Source organism: Triturus cristatus, chromosome 11 (genome assembly GCF_964204655.1).
Source record: "Triturus cristatus chromosome 11, aTriCri1.1, whole genome shotgun sequence".
NCBI lineage: Eukaryota > Metazoa > Chordata > Amphibia > Caudata > Salamandridae > Triturus > Triturus cristatus.
In genome coordinates, this window is record NC_140594.1 from 626,721,974 (window position 1) to 626,743,280 (window position 21,307).

A 21,307-nucleotide genomic window follows, 5' to 3' on the forward strand; every position below is an offset into this window, starting at 1 on the left:
TTTCCATGAGAAAACATGAATCTCCTTTCTCTCCTTCCAATGTAACCCCATATGAATCTGCAGTTCTTCTTACCAGGCTATTGTACAATGTGAGGTTGTCGGGTGGTGATGAAAGTGAGGGGTATGTATCTACATCTTCTTTTGGGGATTATGTTTCAAGGTCGAACCCTTACTCCTCTTCAAATCCTCATGCTGCTTCTTCCCTTTCAGCTTCATAGAAGTCCTGCTCCATGTCCTCTTCTGGATGGGGTGTGGGGTTGGTGGAGCTTCTAAGGCGGATTCCTCTTCTTCAGTGTCAAGAGAAGTAGAGGGATTATTTGAAATTCTGAATTCCTTTAAGGAGTCATTGAACTCCTTGTGTTGAAGGAAAGCCACCATTTCTGCCTCTAACATTTACTTCTTCCTTTCGACCTCTTGCGCCCTTTCGACGTCAAGCGTAGGGATGATCTCTTCTTCGGCATCGATGGTGTTATCTCAGTAGATTTCGGCTTCTCCTGCGACTAGAGGGGCCTTTTGGCATTTTTGCAGTTATGCCATCATCGGTATACCGTGTCTGGTATCCGTACGCTTCTATTCCTCATGACTGATCTTCGATCATCGATTTCTTTGATATTGAGGCTGCCTTGTGTGCTTTTTTCTCTTAAGTCTTAGTCTCCAGACCTTTTGGTGTTTTGGTTACCCTTTGAGACTTTCTATCTGCCTCCTTCGCTTGTCTCTTCTCGACGTCTACCTCAAGAATTTCGACATCAGAACCTCTGTGTGCTGTTTCCGCATCTTCGACATTCTTGTCGTCGTCACTGGACAGTCCTAGATCCTTCAGCGATATGTGTGATTTCTGTTCCCTGAACATGGTTTTGTAGTGTTCTAGTCTTTTTTTTCGACGTACCTTCAGGGTTTTTGGTACAAACGCTGCGCAGGCCTCGCAATCTTCATTCCAGTGGGCTTTAGATAGACAGAGTTTGCAGATTTTGTGGGGGTCTCGCTGCGCAAATTTATGGTGGCAGTTAGGGCATAACTTAAAAGAGGTTTTTATCATGACTCCTACCTTGATTCATTCTTTGTTCACGTGTTGACTATGACGTGGTCCCCTGTGTTAGGGAAGAGTGAAGGATTCCCTTCTGTTTCGTCACCTTCTCCTGGTCTGATGACTTATTGTTCTCTTGTAATTTCCCTGAATTTTTGAAGTTTTCCAATGCTTTTTCCAGAGCTTCTCTGTTGCTTCTTGACCCACTGGAAGGAAAAAGAATCTGAAGATATCTATGACGGTGTCAGTCAGGTCTCCTTTGAATGGCAGCAAGGGCTCAGGCAAATGTTTGCCCAGGCCGCAAAATTTCCATGAGCATATTGGTTTTTACTTCAACAGACATCAACTGACCAGAGGGAAAACCATGCTCAGTATCAGAAGAAATGTGCAGTTAACTGGCCTCCAGCAGGTTCAGATAGCAATTGTCATCATATTGTGGAAGAAATTCTCCACCATCATCACCCATCGTTGCCAAAGGATGGCTGTCTTTGCTCAGAAACTGACCCAAAAAATTGCTGGAGCCCTGGAAGGTGGCAACTAGGCAAAGGAGCTGTTTTGTCTGAGTTAGAGTGAACAGGGTCTAAGCATGTCAGAACTATTCCAGGTTTCAACCTCAGTCGAGGTGGGTTCGGTTCAGAGTCGGACAGAACAATAGGATTGGCGTCCTCCTCCGGCATTGGTATTGATGTGGTAGGAACTGGTGTGTAATTTGGTGCCGGACGTGGAGTCAACTCCAGAGTCAGAGCTGAACCCCAAATGGGCACAGAAGGCACAGATGTCAAGCATGTACCTGCTGGGAGTGACTCAATAAGAGGCATACACGGATCCTTGGGGCATGAAGGAGCACTAACGGAAGCCAGCAATGTGCCAAATATTTTTTAACATGGATTCTTTAAATGCTTCAATCTGTTGTGGCTTTGCCAACGGCCCTGGAAATTAAGGGTGCAGCGGGATTAGCTGCATAATCTTCTCCTTGGCGAGGGACAAGGATCAAGACCGAGCGCACCTAGACATCCTTTCGAGATCTCAGATGGAGAGAGGTGACAGTGGGTCAAGGCCAGCTTGAACTTCTTGTGCTTCTATTTCTTTGCTTAAAAATCCTACAGATCCAGTCTGCAGCCTGGGCATATTCTGAGGGTGAGGAATCTGCAGTTAGAGGAATCCATGAGAACATTCCTTACAAAACCATGAGAGAAAGCCTCAAAGTAATAAGAATTCTGTTTGCAGTCACTAAAGCCTCAGACCTGCTGCAAATCCCAAATGCATGGAGGACCTTGATCATCACCACACAACTCTGCAACACTCTAAGACACACTTGAAAGAGAGAATGTGTAATAACTATGAATATAAGCCACATGCACAAAGAAGCTTTAAAGAACCTGCAATGTCTAGCACAGGCAGGGCCGCACTGAACGTTGGCTTAAAACTTTCACAGAGGAGTATTGGACAAGTTACTTACCTTCGGTAACACCTTATCTGGTAGAGACATGATTTAGCTGCAGAATCCATTACCTTTGAACTTACAGGCGTCAGGCTGGATCCAGAAGAATTTTCTTAGCAGTATCCCTGTGCACCAGTAGTTGGTGTCTGTCGACTCTGCATGACGTCGGTTGTGTCATGTTTGTCGTTGTCGTAACGTCCGCGTCTATATAATCGCCACTCCGACGCGCTGCCGTCAGTACTGTTCACGACTTTCCACGCCAGAAGCACGAAGCTATGAAGTAACTGACGAGGTGTGTGTTAAAAAATTAATAGCTAGGCCCCTGAAGGGGAACATCCCTGACACTAAAAGCGATTCCGCAGTTAGGGGAAGATGGGTGGTTTGGAAAATAATCTGCAGCTAGATCATGTCTCTACCTGATAAGGAATTACCAAAGGCAAGTAACTTGTTCATTTGATAGAGACATCTAGCCGCAGATTCCTTACCTTTGAACAGATACCAAAGCAATACCATCCCCGGAGGAGGGAATGCAGAAAGGTTTAGACCAGAAAATCCTGCAAAACAGAGCGACCGCACAAGCCTTCTCGCGGAACCTGGGAATCCAGGCAGTACTGACTGGCGAACGTGTGCAGTGATGCCCATGTGGCTGCTTCACAAATCTTAGAAACAAGAACACCACGCTGAAGAGCTGTGGGGGCCGCCTATGCCCTGGTGGAATGGGCTCTAGGCCCTTCATAGAGATCTTTCTTCGCTAATATGTAACAGATCTTTATACATAGGATAACCCAGCAGGATATCGTCTGGACAGCACGTCCTTTCTTTGCACCCACGTACCCAATAAAGAGCTGGTCATCCATCCGGAGCTCTCTGGTTAGAGCGAGATTGAACAATAACGCTCTTTTTGGGTCCAGACGATGGAGACACTCCTCTTTCTTGGAAGGGTGCGGAGGTGCATAGAAAGTGGGTGGAGACACAGACCACCCCATGTGAAAGGGTGTTACCACCTTAGGCAGAAAAGATGCCCTTGTGCAGAGCACCACTTTGTCCGGAAAGACCGTCAGGCAAGGAGGCTGTGAAGAAGTGCCTGCAGCTCACTTACCCTCCTGGAAGAGGTTGTCACCAAAAAAGCTGTTTTGATGGTGAGCAATCGCAGAGGGTAGTTGTGCAGCGGCTCAAAAGGTGCACTCATCAGAAAGGTGAGACCAAATTATGGTCCCATTGTGGCATAATAAAAGGTGAAGGAGGAAACAAGCGCGTTAACGTCTTCAAGAATCTCTGCAGCAGAGGTGAGAAGGCTGATCAGGCAGTCGAAGAAAAGAGGAAAGGGCCAAAAGATAGCTCTTCAATGTGCCAGAGCAGAGCCCTGCCATGCCAAAGAAAGTGTAGACAGAAGGACTTCAGATAAGGGAGCAGACAGGGGGTCAATAGACTGGTCTGTACAATATTTACAAAGATTGTACCATGGTCAAGCGTACACCGATTTTGTGGAGGGACGCCTGGCTGTCAAAATAACCTCAAAGACTTCGGAGGGAGGTCAAAAGCTGTTAAGTGTTGTCCCTCAATCTTCACATAAGGAGGCGGGGAGTGGATAGGTTTGGCTGCGACAGAAGGTCCTCCCGAAGGGGCAACCCAATCGGAGGATTGATGCTCATGCCTAGAAGCTTGGGATACCAAACACTCCGTGCCCAGTACGGAGCCACAGATTTACTTATAGCCGGTCGCTCCTGATATTCTTGAGCACACTGGGTAGGAGTGGCATGGGCCGAAAAGCGTATAGGAGGCTAGCGCTTTACTTGCGGCGAAAAGAGTCACAGAGTGAGAGTCACCTTGAAAACGCCAACGCACAAAATTGCTGATACTGCACGCTCTCTTCGGAGGTGAACAGATCTAATCAAGGCTCTCCCCACTGCTGATAGAGACCTTGTGCTACCTCCAGACGGAGACACCATTCGTGATCCGCAAGGCACCTTTGGCTGACGTTCAGAGAACCGGCCAGGTGTTGAATCACCAGGGAAATGCCTTGTTGTTCCAGCCAAGTTCAGAGCTGCAGGACCTCTTGACAGAGTCCACGACCCCACCCCACCCTGTTTGTTGCAGTACCACATGGCGGTAGTGTTGTCAGTGAACACCTGTGCGAGCTTTCCCTTTATTGATGGCAAAAAGGCTTTCAGTGACAGGCAGATCTCCTGAAGCCCCAATAGATTGATCTGGAGCTTGGCTTCCGCTGGAGACCAGGTCTTCTGATCTCCACCTCTATCAGATAGCCACCCCATCCCATAAGGGACGCATCCGTCAGTACTGTGAGATCTGGGTGGGAAAGGAGTCTGCCCTTGAACTCATCACTGTCTGTTAGCCACCACTGCAAGTCTCTCGCAGTGCCCTGTGAAATCTGAACCAGGTCGGTAAGATTTCCTGGATGCTGTGCTGATTGGAATTTCATGTCCCACTGCAGAGCCCACTGGTGCCACCATGCATGGGTCACTAGCAGGATGCAGGAGGCCATGAGGCCCAACAGCCTCATTCTCACCGAAATCCAGGACAGAGGCTGAAACATCTATATCATAGCCGTTCAAGAGGATAGGCCTAAAACTGCACAGTGTCCAGAACCGCTCCAATGAAAGGGAGCGTCCGAGAGGGAGTCAGGTGTGACTTCGGCACGTTGATAGTGAACCCCAGCGAATGCAGTAGGTTCGCTGTAGTTTGGAGGTGGGAGAAAAATGTTTGAGGCAAGCCCGCCTTCAACAACCAGTCATCGAGATAGGGGAAGACTGGATCCCCTGATCTCCACAGATGGGCTGCGACCACTGCCATCACCTTTGGGAACACTCGAGGGGTGCTCGTAAGGCCGAAAGGGTGCACTGCAAATTGAAAGTGCTTGTGGCCCACCATAAGCAGCAGGTAGCGACCATTTCCGTGCCATCGGGTATCAGGCGCCAGCAATACAGAGGACCTCAGCACCGGGGAAGGTCGCTGCGGAGGTGCGGAACCCATGGGGACTCCTCCATCCACTGAGCCTGCAGGGCCCAAAGGGTCAGGCCGCCCAAATACAGCGCACATGGCATCGTAAAACTCTTGAGCAGGGCGGGGTTTCCTCACGGACCCTGAAAAGGGGTGAAACGCGGAGCCGAGCCAGGCACTCACTCCGCAGAGCGGGGCCTCGAATGTGGAGGTCCCCCCGCCGCATCATGAGACGGGCGGGTTGAAGTCGAAGCACACTTCGGCTTCTTGTGTTTTTTGTGGTGCCTCTTTCCGAACTTTGACGATTTCGACAAAGAGGACTTCGGCTCACTGGAATGGTGCTCTGAGCTTCCTCTCGATCGAAACCTGGACCGGGATCGAGACCAACAAGGCAACCGCCGCGGTGCCGGATGCCAGGCAGTGAGCTGCTTTAGGGACTGCTCCCTCAAAGCGTTGGGCGCCATGGCCTGGCAGTCGGTGTACGACTAGGTGAGGGTCCGTGACAGACATGGCGTGGTGACAGGCGCCACATGGTTTGAACACCGAGGTCTTCTTTCAAGACATCCTACACACCAAAAGAAGTGGACCAAAAGTTTTTTTAAAGTCTGTCAAAAATGGACAGGGGGTAGCTCCTTTCAACGGATCGGCGCTGGCTGGCGCAGAAAGAAAAAGAACTGATTCAGCGCACCGGCGTGGTGGTTATATTGATGATGCAGACATCACGACAAAAACGATGCAGACGGCGTCACGGGGTGTTAATAGTCGCCACCTACTGGCCTGCAGGGGTACTGCTAAGAAAAATCTTCCGGATCCAGCCTGATGCATGGAAGTCTAAAGGTAAGGAATATGCAGCTAGACGCCTTTATCAGATTGTCCTGTGCAGGAGGAAGGTGTACTGGACTCAACAATTCCTTAACTGTTCACTTGGAATATTACAATATATTATCAAGGTCCTTTCTGTGTACCTACTGGCCACTCTCAACTCAATTAAGCAAACAGTCAACAAAACTACTCACGAAATAACTTGCTTGTCATATCACACCAAACAAGCAGTCCCCCAATGTTGCTTCTCCATTTACGCCACTCAAAAATTATAGTCAACTTCAAACAGTGCAATTCTGAAGGAGACTTACAACATGGCCATGCCTCAAAAGAACACACCCGACTTAACTGCTTCCCTTCTATCACACTCTTATTCTCCTCTGCCACTACATTCCCACTGCACCTGTAATGTCGATTAATGGTCCTGCTCTGGCCGTTCAATATTAACTCCCAAAAACTCCTTCGACATTTCAATGTTCCACATCAATACCTCCCAAAACCTTCCAACCAACTGACTCGCGGGTCATGCTTTCACCAACAATGTTCAGCAGTTCTCCATGTCTCACCATTCATCTTTAATGTTCCTTTACGTCTCAGTACAAAACCTTTCCATTATTATCAATTTTCTCTGTTGGTGACCGCCAGTCTCCGACCATTACTTGCCTCTGCACATTGTCGCCTGCCACAGCCCACCCAGCAACGCCAATCACTATACATATTTTCTGTGCCATGAACAAAAGTGAATAACAACACAATTAAAACAGTAGAGTTACCTGTAACGCCTGCTCCTGAATATGTTCAAACATTTCAATTTCTTTTGCAATCTCAAGATCTTGGCTTTCATGAAACTGTGCTTCCATCTTCTCATCCCATCCATCATGATTGTCTGTTGATGAATAAACAAGAGAAACATCTGCTAAGGGCCGTACAGACAGATCGATCAAAGTTCTTACATGAAAAAACGCAGAACAGGTTGTTGCAGTTGACAGGACAATGCCAATATAGACAGGTGAACAGATCAATATACAGACAGATAGCCCCACCGACCAATGACTCAACGGGTGAAAGAGGAAGCACTCAACACAGCCAACAAGAGGCACACCAACAGCAACACATTACTATCTGAAAAACGGCCAGTGGGAGAGTGTCAGTAATAAAAGCTGTGAACAAAGCCATAGTGGAAAGGTGCTTAAAGGGATGAGAGCACGTCAACAATAAGAAGGGAGGCAGCATAGATAAAAGTGATTAGAGGGAACTTCAGAGAACAGATAAGGATAGTGATATTAAAAAGATGGGAGAGAGTAAGAGAGGATCAGGAAAGACAAGGGAGCGGGTGTCAATAAAAGAAATATAGGAGAGAATATCTAAATTAATGTGACTGTATTGTGAAGTACCAGTAGTTTATGTAAGGCCAAAAAGGTCCTAAAGCAGCAAGAGCTGTTGATTTGAGAAAGTGTTAATCACTTAGCAAATAGCTCATGGCATATTTATTTTTATTTATTTTATGTATTTATTTTATTTGCAAAGTTTTATATAGCGCTGGTTAGCCCCGGAGGTATCAGAGCGCTTTACATGAGGGTCAGAGCGTTACAGGATACACAGTTACATCAATTTCAGGCTTCAAGCAAAGACATAGGAGAAAACAAAAACATGAGATGTGGGGGAGGGAAGGAAACACAACGGGGCAACGAGGAAAACAATGTCAGATGTCCGGCTGGGTAGTTGTCGGCAGAAGGGGTGAGCCAGAGCCAAAACTCCTCTATAGCTGCAGAGGACAGCTCCACCGGGCATCGGCCAAGGTTGCTCGGGCTCAGGCATATTAATTGAAAAAATGCCAGGAGGAGCAACAGTAGACCGATTCTAAATGTAAGGAGGGACAAAGATGGGCATTGACATAATAAATTATTTATAAATAATATATCAAAGCGGTTTTGGAAATCTAGTTCACGTGCTCACAAGAAAGTGAAAAAAGCGTGATTTGACGAGTGAAGATGACATTTAAAATATACATCGCATTGACAACATAAACAGAAACTCCTGACGATAAATTTAATCAGTAAAGGAGTTTTTTGTTGTATAAAAGGTCGACGGCGTTTCGATCTCAAAGATTTCAGATCATCATCAGGACAAGAAATGTGAGCATGAGGAATTGGGCGACCCGGAGGAAGCAGGTAATTGAATGAAACCGGTAATTAGATGGAATAAACCATGGAGGGTCACATGAAGGAATTAGGACCCGAAAGCACGTCTGATGCAAATAATGCCAGGGGCCTTCAGGAGCCAAGTTGATTAAGCCGTATTTGGAGGCAGCGGGAGCTCAAACTACGTGCTTACTCAGCCGCAGCAGCGGTATCCATAAACACTTTTGTAGTTGGCGAAAAAGCACCGCGTCGTCGGTGTAACCGTTATTTAAATTGGGTTAGACCGCATTCGTCTGTCGGTGTTGAGAGACGGGCAGCCGCTCTGTCTGGTGCCCCGGACGAGTGATTAACACTTTCGTAAATCAACAGCTCTTGCTGCTTTAGGACCTTTTTGTCCTTACATGAACTACTGCTACCTCACAATACGATTGACTATCCCAGGTTCAAATATCGGGGCTCCCTTGTTTTGCAATATAAATTAATGGGACAGCGTGCCAGTAAAGAGGAGACACTATCAGAAAAAATACACAAAAAGTTTCAGTAAAGAGCACAACAGAGTTTAAGCAAGGGAAGTATGTAAATGGTGATTTCAACGATTAGCAGCAATACATCCTCAGTAAAGAGAGTTGTGAGAATATCAGTAAGCATCAACACAGTCAGTGAAGGGGTGTGCCCAAGATGGTGACCGGAGTGGACGCACAGTAAGGAACTTCGTACCAGCCAAGGCCCTAAAATACTGAACATCAAACAAGCGACTTGTCGCGGAAAAGTGAGCTGCGGTATGGGGGAGGCGACCAGACTCTGCAGAGATGATTGCGGATGCCATTGGGGGCGATCGGGAGCCCCTTCTGGCCACGGCCTGGCTTCTGATTCTGGGGCCTAGTGTTAAGATGCGGCGAAGGTGCAAGGAACGCAGGCCGCAAGAACACAGATGGCAGCCAGCGCATGCCAGAAGGTTGTGTAAGCTGTGGAGGGCCACCTGAAGAGCTCTGGAAACTGAGCAGATGATGGAAGAGGGCTTTCTGCGATGCAGTGAACCCATATGGAGCGGGCTGAGGCGAAGGCAGACGACCAGACTAGAAGGCGGCTTTATTTGGAGCGAGCAGCGGTGTGGCTGCGGGGCGTGACGGGACAGCCCCCCCCCACCCCCCCCTTGTCATTCCAGAGCTGCCAGACGAGCGGACCCTCATAAAGAGGTGAGCCCAGGGATGACGAAGCAGAGCACTTAGGACGCTGGGCCTGCTGGCATGTAATGGTGACGCAGCACCTAGAGAAGAAGAGCCCAGTAAGAGATGTGTGCTTAGTCTGGAAAGCATGGCCGACTTGTGAGCATCCGAGGGACGGCAGAGACCCAGTAGGCACTGGGGGATCACCGCAACCATGAGGGCAGTCACGGCCAGGGGCGGTGACAGTGTAGAATGGAAGCGGGTCCCGATGGCAAACAGGAAAGATAGCCATACCACCTAAACCCAAACAATTAACCAACGAAGTAGGTAAATTAAGGAGGGGCCCCAGCATCATACACACGGAATTAGTGGACACCCCTGTGGAGGGAGCAACACCCGACCCAGTAGTAGCTAACCTAGCTTGGGGATTTAAGAATTGGCTAACACAGGGGAAATTTGATTTCATCATGAGACTACAACATGGGCAGTTTCGAGACTACTCCAACTACTCGCTTTTATATAATCTTCACACACGACTGGACTTGAACATTGCACAGACACGCTGACGATTTGAATGATACACACAGAATAATTAGGTCGTACCTCCTCTGATCACAATCCCCTACTTCTTTGCTATTAATCGTCGGCAGAACATACTCCCACGCCGATGTGGCACCTAGACCAGAAACTGTTACCAGACTACTATTTCAGACAATCTTTAGAAGACAAGGTTGCAGAATATTTCAGATATAATCAGGGCTCGACCGCTTCTAGAGCTATGGAATGGGAGGCGTTCAGGGTGGTAATAAGGGGTCACTGATTGGGCGCCACAGAGGGATTGAGGAAAGACCTGAAGAAGGAGATAACCAAATTAGAAACACTGCTTTATGAACAGGGACGCAACCTATCAGCAGATAAGAATACCCACAAGCAGATGGAAAACACAAGGCGGGAGTATAATAGGGGACTCGAGCGCCAGAGAACACTTTATATGCGCCATTATCATAATAAAGTGCATGAAGAGGGGGATAAGGCAGGAAGATTATTGGCGTGGTTAGTCCAACCAGAAAATAGGAGACCAATTACAAAAATTGGGACAGCAACAGGAGAAATATTGTACCTCCCCAATATAAAAATATTAATGATGAGTTTCAAACCTATCTTAAGACACTGTATCAGGCCCCACAATACTACAAGCAAATGACCTGGCTCCGTTGACACTACGAGTTCGAGACCCGGGGAGACAGAGGGAGCCGGTGATGGCTCATGAAATACAAGAGGCTTTCCGTGTGATGGCCTCCGGGAAGAGTCCGAAACCAGATGGGTTACCAGCGGAATTTTATTCACTAATGGCACAGGCATTAGCCCCCAAACAAGAGGCACTGTATGCGAAAGCATGGCAGAACAATCTACTCCCGTCATCCACTAAAGATGCGTTGGTGATACCCCTTCCGAAAACAAAAACAGTGGGAGTAAAAGTATCCGAGTTTAGACCCCTGCCAATGCTAAACACAGACTTTAAAAATCTGAGTAAGGATTCAGCACAACAAATATTACCACATTTGACATTGCTCATACATAAAGATCAGAGTGGGTTTATACCATCAACGGATACATCGGCCAATATTCAAAGGCTCTTCCATGTCCTGCACCATCTCGATAGAATCTAGGACCCGGAGGCACTGATAATGTCAGTAGACCTGAAGAAGGCCTTCGATTCAGCGCGGTGGGACTTTCTCTGTGCAATCATTAAAATGGGACTAGGAGAAAAATGGGTTAAATGGGTCAAAATACTGTACTCTCACCTAACGGCACAGGTCAAGACTGGAGGGGGTTATATCGGGACTATATGACATTTTTAGGGGCACCAGACAGGGATGCCCGCTTTCCCCCTTATTGTTTTGCCATCGCTATTGAACCCTTGGCAGAACTGATCAGACAAATAGAAGAATCACATGGAATGCTATTAGGAGATCAAGAACATATCATCTCGAGCTATGCAGATGACATATTGCTATATCTGGGACAGGGGAGGAGTGGTGGACCAACTGGACCAATACGCAGTAATGGCAGGCCTAAAATTGAATAAAAATAAACCTTATGTTTTTCCAGCAACAGAGGGGACGGAATCCTAGAGGACCTTCTCATAGGCTTGAACTGGGCACCCCGCACTTTTAAATATCTCGGAATTCAGGTGTATCACGACTTTGTAAATCTAAAGGAGGGAAATCTAAAACCTGAATAAGAACGTTTGGGACGGTGATTCCTTCCTGGCGCTCCCTGAAGTTGCCCAGGATGGCGAGGATGGTGCTGACTAAAATGATTATGCTCCCCCACTTGCTTTACTATTTTGTCTATCTACCAGCATAAATTTCAGTGTAGTAGTTTGCAAGCCTAAACAAGATGGCACGCAAACTGGTATGGGACGGTGAACGGAACAGGGTCTTTCTGGCCGTCCTACAGCGAGTCCCGGAAGAAGGAGGTCTGGGAGTTCCAGATTTCCAGCTGTACTATCTTGCAGCGCAGCTGCAATGGCTGGCTAAATGGGTGGATGAACAGGATCTGGAATTGTTAACAAATACAACACACAAGGCCCCCCAGAGACAATTAATAGCTACACTTCCATACCCCAATATAGAGGTTCCACATTCAAGAGTGCTACTACGAGGGGTGCTCTACTGTTAAGAGGCGGTTCCAGAAGCGGTCAACTGGCCAGATGCTGTATGCCCTAGGCCTTCCCGTGGTTGGGATCCCACATGGGACACCGCCTGCACTTTACCCAGAGTCACAATTGATGGACTGGACAGAGGCAGTAATTAAGAAGGTGGGCAATTTTTATCAGGAAAACAAATTGATCCCACTAGAGGATTTCCTGGACCAATGCGGGCTACCAGGAGGTCAGTTTCTCACCTATCACTCATTAGTGACGACATTTAAAGAATTGTGGGGCACAAACCAGAGAGAACCGCAGATGCACGACACGCTACAAGTCCTGACCACACTTGGCTCGGTGAACCACCTTGTAAAGTGGCACTACAGAGCTTTGACAGGGATGGTAAGGACGCCCCTAGAGAAGACCAGGGCCAGGTGAAGCGTAGCACTAGGCAGAGCACTGGAAGACAGAGTGGGCCAAGATACTCCACAGTGCAGAGAAAATGTCTAGAAACAATGCGCTAAAACTCATTCAGTGTAATTATGTACACATGGCATACCTCACCCCACATCGCCTAAATGTCATGTATGCCGGAGAAATGCGAGAGTGCCCCAGATGTGGACAGCAGGAGTGGAGTTTATTCATCATATGACTTGGGGATGTACAGAGCTGCGAGACTATTCGGACGCAGTATTAACCCAAATAAATAAGACATTGGCCAGAAACCTGCCGGACACTGTAGGGGAATTTCTGTTGGGACTCTTTCCATGACCACAAAAAAAAATGGTGGGCTCATAGTTAATAGACCTGGCACTTGTCCTAGCATGCAGATGAGTGGCTATGGACTGGAAGTTTCCAAGAGGCCCCAGACTGGCAACCTGGGAACAAGACATATATTGCTTGGCGAAATGAGAGGAAAGAGCCTTACACCGGCCACACTAACAAGATTCTTCCGTGAACATAGATAAGCAGGAGTTCAAAGCTACAGGACATCACATTATTAGTTCAGGTCCCAGTTCCAGGGACTCGTCGTTCTTAATTAATTATAGCAGACTGACAATCCTAATCGGAAAGATAATAGATAGAGAGTAACTCCCCCGAGTATATGCTACGAACACACAAGTCAGAGAACACAATATCTGAGGGAAACTGACATATCATCAGAAGTGGGATAATGGGGTTGAACATTGAGGGAAAAAAATGAGACTTGGAATGAGTACAATATGCCTATGAAGATAAAGAGTGTCAGTATATAAAATGGAAAGAAAACATGGATTGGTGCATGTTCCGGGAGAAAACCGTGTATGTTGCTAGAGGCAAACCCAAAAAATGGAACAAGATGTGGGGTCCGTGGAATTCTTACCGCGGAGATATATGCACGCCCCCCCTGGTGATCGCTTCCGATGTAGCTCTGTCCCCTTAGCTCGGCTATTCCTGTTCCTTCCTGGAATTGGTACTTGGGTTTTTCCCTGCCCCCCCTCCTACCTCACCTAATACTAACTTTTGCCTATAGTGCCGCTGAGTGGCGGCTGCCCCCCCCCCCCATGTGAGAGCAAGTTCCTGCTTATGTAGTTTCCATGCCTGGTTTTAGTTTTGTTTTGTTGTTTCTTTTTCATAAAATGTTCATTCAAAACCTTCTTGTTGGATGGAGTCTAGTTGTGGGCCTGTTGGCCACCCTCCCGTGTAGGTTGCTCATTTGTTGGCTGTACTGTGTTTCCCTTTTGCATACTAGCGGCCGGCCTCGGAGGTTGTAGGCCCGTGACTGTACATAACTGCTGTGTCAATAAAGGTTTTTCAAAAAAAAAAAAAAAAAAAAGAGTGTCAGTATAGAGCGCACTGACCGCATCAATAAGGAAAACGAGCATTAGTAGAGAGCATTCAACATGTCAATGGACAGGAGTGAAAGTCAGTAGAGCAGGACACATCAAATGAAAGAATAGAAAGGATCCAACACCAATAGACAAAGCAGGCAGCATCCAAAGAGCGAACCAAGAATATCAAGAGTGCAGGAAGGATAAATAAAAAGTCCAGTGAGAGTGAGATGTATTATTTTACTTACCCTTAAAAGCATCTGTTCATGGCATGTAGTGATGTAGACTCACATGCTCTGCTTACCTGTCCATCCAATGTTGGATCCGGATGTGTTCAAGTTGTTTTGCTTTGAAGAAGTCTTTCGAGACGCGCAACAAGTGATTCCTTCTCTTGGTGGTCATGTGCATGGGCATCAACTCTGAAGTTAAACTGTTTTCCCGCAGGTGGTTGAGAATGGAGTGAAAGTAAGTATCAGTAAAGAGATGTCCATGCACATAAATTAATGTAAAGAAACTGCAATGGCCAGAAGTGTACGGGGAGGAGAATGGGCGCAGGTAAATCTACAGCTCTACATGCCAACAAACAGATGCTAACAGGTAACATAATTCGTTCAAGGAATCTGTGCCTGTAGATTCACATGCTCTGTGCAGACTGTAAAGCAGCCCTTCTCCCAAAGTGGTGGCTAACCTGTGGGTGTTGCAGTTCTTTGAAAGAGAGTGCATAGCACTGCCTACCCTACATGGGATTGTTGGTGTTCTAATAAATCTACAAAATAATGTTTGGTCAAAGTGTGTCAACAATGTAGCTGCCCTATAAATGTCTGCTATTGGGATATTGCCCATGGAAGCCCCTATTTTGCGAGTACAATGTGCTAGAGGGGGTGTAAAACCAAGTTCCTTAAGCTTTAGCACAGCATATCTGAATGCATTTACATATCCATCAAGAAATGCCCGACTTGGACATGGGATTTCCTTTGTGAGGGGGTGAAAATGCGACAAACGATTGTTTAATTTTTCAAAATTCTGTAGTTGTGTCAATATATTACATTAGAGCTCTTTTAGCATCTAATGTATGAAGAGCCCTCCCTGTAACCGAATCTGGCTGTGGGAAGAAAACCGGTAACTCAACTGATTGATTGAGGGGAAAAGATTAAATATTTGGAAGAAATGTATGGTTGGTTCTAAAAACCACTCACTATCTTTGTATAGTTGTAAGAAAGGTTCTTCGAATGTTAAAGCCTGGAGCTCACTTACACACCTAAGTGAGGTAATGGCTATTAAGAACGCAATTTTCCAAGACACAAATTGGAGAGGACATTCATATACTGGTTCAAACGGTGGACCCATGAGTCTGGTAAGTATAATATTAAAATTCCATGCAGGTAGGACTCTGGGGGGGAATTATTCTTTCAAGGCCTTCCATGAATGCTTTAATAACTGGTACTTTGAACAAAGACAGATGTCTGTTCTGCATAAAGGCAGCAACTGCTGCTAAATTTAAACTTATGGATCTGTAGGCAAGGCCTGTTGTTTGTAAATGAAGAAGGTAGCAAACAATGTTTTGCACACTTGCATCAGATATGTATGTTTAATGGTATGTTTAATGCAACAGTAGAAGACAAATTGTTTCCACTACACTGCTTAACAAGCTCTAGTTTTAGGCTTCTTTGAAAATACATACAGGTGGGAGATTAAAATATCAAAATTCTATGATTTCAGAAGCCAACTCGCAAGGATGAGCTCCTTTGTATTTGGGTGTGTGATTTCTCCATGGTACTGAGTGAGAAGGTCCATTTTGAGAGGAAGCTACTGAGAGTTCGAGTACTGTAGTGTAGTGAATCGAGCCCAAGTGGGAGCTACTAGAACGAGGATGAGAGATGTTTGCCGGAGTCTCCGAACCACAAACAGAAGAAGTGGGAGAGGTGAAAAAGCATAGGCAAATATCCCTGACTAGTTCATCCATATAGCATTGGCTTTTGATAGTGGTTGTGGTTGCGGAAGCCTGGAGGCTTAGTGTGGGCATTTTGCATTGTTTACGGTTGCAAAAAGGTCTATTTGTGGAAATCCCCAGTTGTGGAAGATGGGGAGGAGGATTTGAGGGTGGAACTTCCACTCGTGGACTTGTTGCCACAGCCTGAGGAGGTCGGCAAAGTGGTTGTCCATCCCTGGGAGGTGTTCAGCTAACAGATGGATGTTGTGACGTATTGCCCAACTTCAAATTGTCTTAGATAGGTGTGATAGCTCTAGAGTGTGACCCGCCCCCGTTTTTGTAAATAGTACATAACTGTCATGTTGTCCATCCGGATCAAGACGACTTTGCCTACCAGATGAGTCAGAAACGCTTTCAATGCTAGGTGAACAGCTTGAAGCTCATAGTTGATGTGGAGACTCTGGTGTTTGGCATCCTAGAGAACCTGCACTGTGAGAATGGATGCATCTGCTGTAGAATGATCTGGGGAACAGGATGGAGAAATGGCCGCCCTTCTGACAGGTTTGTGTGTTCCATCACTGCAGAGAGCGCTAAGTACAGCTGTATACTAACACTAGATCTTGTAAATGACACTGTGCCGGACCATTGGTGTGCCAGACATTCTTGCAGCGGGCGCATATTTAGTCGAGCATGTGGTGCTTTTGCGCCCGCTGCAAGATGCCATAATGACTGAGAGATGCATAACTTTCTTAACTGTTATTTGTTGATTAGGTTAAAACTGTTGTGACAATATTTGAATATTTTGAATCCTGGTTGGATTTGGGAATGCTTGATCCAAGCGTGCGTTGAGTATAGCTCCCAAAAGTAGTTGGATTTGTAATGGTTGAAGGTGTGATTCTTTCTATATTGACTGTATATCCCAGCCGATGAAGAAGACGGAGAGTAATTTGAGTGTGTACTGATAAGCCAGTCGCGCAGATATGGAAAGAGATGAATATTCTGTCTGCAAAGATGTGCTGCTACTTCTGCTAGACACTTGGTAAGCACCCGTGATGCTGCAGTGACTCCGAATGGGAGTACTTTGAATTGGCAATGTTTTCCAGCGACAAAAAATCCACTGTATTTGTGATTAGCTGGATGTATTGGAATGTGAAAATAGGAGTCTTAAGTTTAGTGCAGACATAAAAAATGCCTTGTTGCAGCAGTGGGATCACGTCCTGGAGACTGGCCATATGAAAGTTGTCTGATAGAGTGCAATGACTTAATGGCCTGAGATATAAGATGGGTTTTAGTAATTTCTCTTTTTTGGGGATTAGAAAATATAGAGGAAGTACACTCCTAGTCCTTGCTGTTGAAGAGAGACATGCTCTATGGCTCATTTTAGTAATAGAGCTTGCATTTCCTGTTTGAGCAAAGTTTGATGTTTTATTTAGAGATTGTGTCGTCGAGGTGGAAAGATTGGAGGAGTTTTTATGAGCTCCAGACAATAACCATGTAGGATAATGTCCAATACACACGGATCTTCTGTTATATTTAGCCAATTGTGGAAAAATATTGTAGTCTGCCACCGATAGGTGTTAAATGATTAGAAGGATAGAGAAGCATAATATTGCATTTTGGCAAATAGGCAACTCACCAATTCTAATAGATGAGGGGGCCCCTAGACTAGACATAACCATTATAGAACAAGAATGGATTGAACACTTTTCTAGAATATATTCAATTCCACCTACTGAGACACAGTGATCCCAGTACACACTACCAATATTCTTACACCTAAACATTTACCTTATGGCAGCATTGACCTTTATCTTAGCTTAGATGAAGTCATTAGGGCTATTAATGCCAGTAGAGGGGACAAAGCACCAGGCCCTGACAGCATCCCAGTAAACTTTCTCAAAGCTAACACACTATTATGGGGTCCCTTATTAACTTTGGTACTAGGTGACTGCTATAGTATAGATTTCTTACCAACATGGACAGAGACAATTATAGTTCCCATCTATAAATAAAAGGGGACCGTCATAATCCTGCGTGCTACCGCCCCATATCTCTACTTGACTCATTACTGAAGATAGCAGGCCGGACTATCTTCAACAGTCTTCGGAATTGGGCAGATTCAATCTAAATTCTTTCATATCTACAGTATGGTTTTTGCCCGGAGGTGGGGACTATAGAACAGGGATTGAATCCAAGTTGCTTAATCAGGAAATATACCAACATTAAGAAAGATAATATTTACCTTGCCTTTGTAGATCTTTCATCTGCATTTGATTGCATTAACCATAGCAAGTGGTGGGAAATCTTGACTAACTTAGGGGTGGAGATATCGGTAATCCACATCCTAAGGGAATTATATTCATGTAGAAAGGCTAGAGTTTGCTACGGTTTCCGGGGGAAGTGCACAAGGTCCTTCCTCATAGAGCAAGGAGGGCGGCAGAGCTGCGTGCTTGCCCCTTTTTTATTCTCTTTATTTATAAAACAGTCTTAGAAATTAATTGGCTAGTAAATCTAACGTTCACCCACAAATTGGTCATCGACCCATACCATCCCTCATCTATGCGGACAACACTGTCCTTATGGCAAGAACTCCATTGGGCCTACAAAAACTTTGCTGATTATATGCAAGACTTGGGTCTTCTAGTCAATCAAAATAAAACCTATATTATGAACTGTGGAAGTAGAATAGTAAAATGCTGCAATATCAAAATATGTGATGCGAAAATTAGTACTACGATTACCTTTTCCTATCTGGGTATACTGTTTGATAAGGAAAGCAAATGGACTCAATGTATCAAGACTAGGAATCTTTTGTGTAAGAAATCAGTTATGGCCCTATCCAACTTCTCAAGGAAGCTAGGCAAGAACTGATCATGAAATGCTAAAGATTTATAATTCAAAATGCCTACCTATTGCTACTTAAGGGGCAGGTGTTAATAGCAAGGCACTTCAAATAGAAGAAAATGAGTTTCTGAGGCATCTTCTTGCTGCACCTAAAATCGCTTCTTCTTATGTTTGCTCTGCAGAACTGGGTCTATCATTTCTTGTTGATATAATTAAGATGCAGCCAATCTTTTTATGGCAGAAGATTTGGATTTCAGAATTTACAGGCCTCAACCTAACAGTTATTAGTGACTCCCTCAACCTTAGCTCTGTGAAGCATTTCCTATGGCTGGTTTATATTAAACAATTCTGTTGTGGCTTGGGTCAACCATTGTATTTTGAACAGCCCAATACTTTATTAGGCATAAGTAGGAAAGATCTGAAAAATAAGTCCCTGGGGCTCCTTGAAGAACTCCGGGTAAATACTGAGCTGTTGAAACTCACAGTCCTAAAAAAATCAGTCTATGCTGATTACGTACAATATGTAACCTTACCTTAAGTTTATCCCGAACCCTAGGCATAGGTTTGTACTTGCACGTTTCAGAATGGATATCTTTCAAGTTTAACCAGCTTCCCTGTAATGAATGATTGGTCTAAAGGGTCGGGAAGATACCGCATCTATACTACCCCCACGTTCCCTAGAGCAGATACTCGCGCTCTTCCACCCAGCCACCAAGTCTGTGACTCCGACTCCGCTCCTTCTGGCAGTGGCATGTAGATGCTATCGTAGGAGCCTGTTCCTAACCAGAGCCTTGGTCCCCTACGCACCGGCAATACCACTGGAAGGCTCTCCTAGCGGGACGGGGGGCACTCACCTCTCTCGCACTCACACGCTGGCCGGACGCGGACATTCAGACCCTGGGCGACCTATATCGCGATGGCGCGCTTATCCCGTATGACACCCTGGTCGAAGATGGGGGATTACCACCGGGGCAATTCTTAACACACCACTCACTAATTACGGCCCTGACCGCTAAATGGGGAGACATGTCCACAGAACCCAGCCAGCACCTTATCATACAGTATCTTCACGATATGGGGCGAGGCAGGCGTCTAATCCGATGGTTCGCGGTGTCACTACGCACACACTCGGCGATCACCCTAGAACCTCTTTGGCGCAAATGGGAACTAGACCTGCAGAGCCAACTAGAGGAAAGGATTGGGAACGGGTATTGGAGAGCCCAGTACGCTTACCCAGAAATAGGAGGTTCTGACAAATACAGTTGTTCATTGTGCATAGGGCATACCTCACACCCGAGGCGATCAATAGGTACTTCCACTGCATGGATGCAGTGTGCCCTAGATGGCCGAACCCGAGGCTGGTCTAGTCCACATGCTGTGGAGTTGCCGTAGATGACATGCATACTGGCACACAATCAGCGAGTTACTGCGCGTAAGCACAGGTCGCGACATACCCTTTGACTGGACTGTTTACCTGCTGCTCCACTTCCGCAGAACCCCGGTGACCAAAGTAACATCTCGGTTTCTTGATCTGGGGCTAGTGACTTCTGACCAAGAGGTGGAAGGCGCAAGACCCGTTCCATACACAGGCATGGAGGCACTCGCTCTCCGCGCGGGCTAGAGCAGAGGGAACTGCCATCCGCCAGGAAGAGACACTGGGATTGAGGAAGGAGCCCATAGCTGGTCAATGGGAGGGATTGCCCAGACACTTCAGCGAACTGAGGAGGAATGCCCGGGGGAACAACCCGAGGGGAGGGATCCAGACCCAGGGTAGGTAGCACAGGCCATGCCCATGTGTGGCCGTAGTGTTACATGAATACGAATATTTGAACAGATACCAAGGGTGAACGCAGCTGGCGCCACTGTTGGGGAGTAACAGCCTGACTGCTGTAATGTGAAGCGGGGAGGGGGGGACAGAGGGATGGTGGGAATACCTGCACCAGCACCGGTCTATGTTGAGGTTGTTGGGTTCTGACTTTTTTAATTACTCGACATCTGTTCAGAAGTCCGCACTGATTCATTTGAAAGACTTTATGTGTTGGACTAATGGAACTATGCTATCACTCAACTGCAACCTGTAATTTTCATGAAATGAGCCGATTACTGGACTTGCATGCATTCTGGTGCAACGGGATCCCCATGGACACTTGAAATGCTCAAAATTCATGTACCAGAAATATGTTTCCATTATTGATACGTGATCTCATACATGGTCAGTTATAAGAGTACATTGCCTTTCATGTACATGTAACCTGAAAAGTTAATAAAAACAGATTAATTTTTTTTTTTTTTAAACGATTGGCCTAAAAAATTCGATAACTGTCCCTGTGACCAAGTGTCAAAACAGAGTACTATGCACATAGTGCTTTTTTTGTAAACTGTATATAGAACAGAGGAAGCACTATATTATTCAAGTTCTAAAGTCTTTTGATTTCAAACAATGTTGTCCAGCATATTTGTTGTTGCAAACCTTATCTTCTCTGGATATATGCTGCTGTCAAATTTTTTATGGGAAGT

General features: G+C 46.0%; 1 protein-coding gene across 1 annotated transcript in view; it reads right to left on the reverse strand.

The window, feature by feature from the left end:
• KAT6A (lysine acetyltransferase 6A) overlaps window positions 1-21,307 on the reverse strand; it is a 1,365,605-nt gene that overhangs the window by 738,135 nt on the left and 606,163 nt on the right. Inside the window, exon 8 of the mRNA XM_085634070.1 lies at window positions 7,019-7,131. Within this exon, the coding sequence (XP_085490196.1) occupies window positions 7,019-7,131 (113 nt within the window). The remainder of the gene's footprint in view (window positions 1-7,018; window positions 7,132-21,307) is intronic.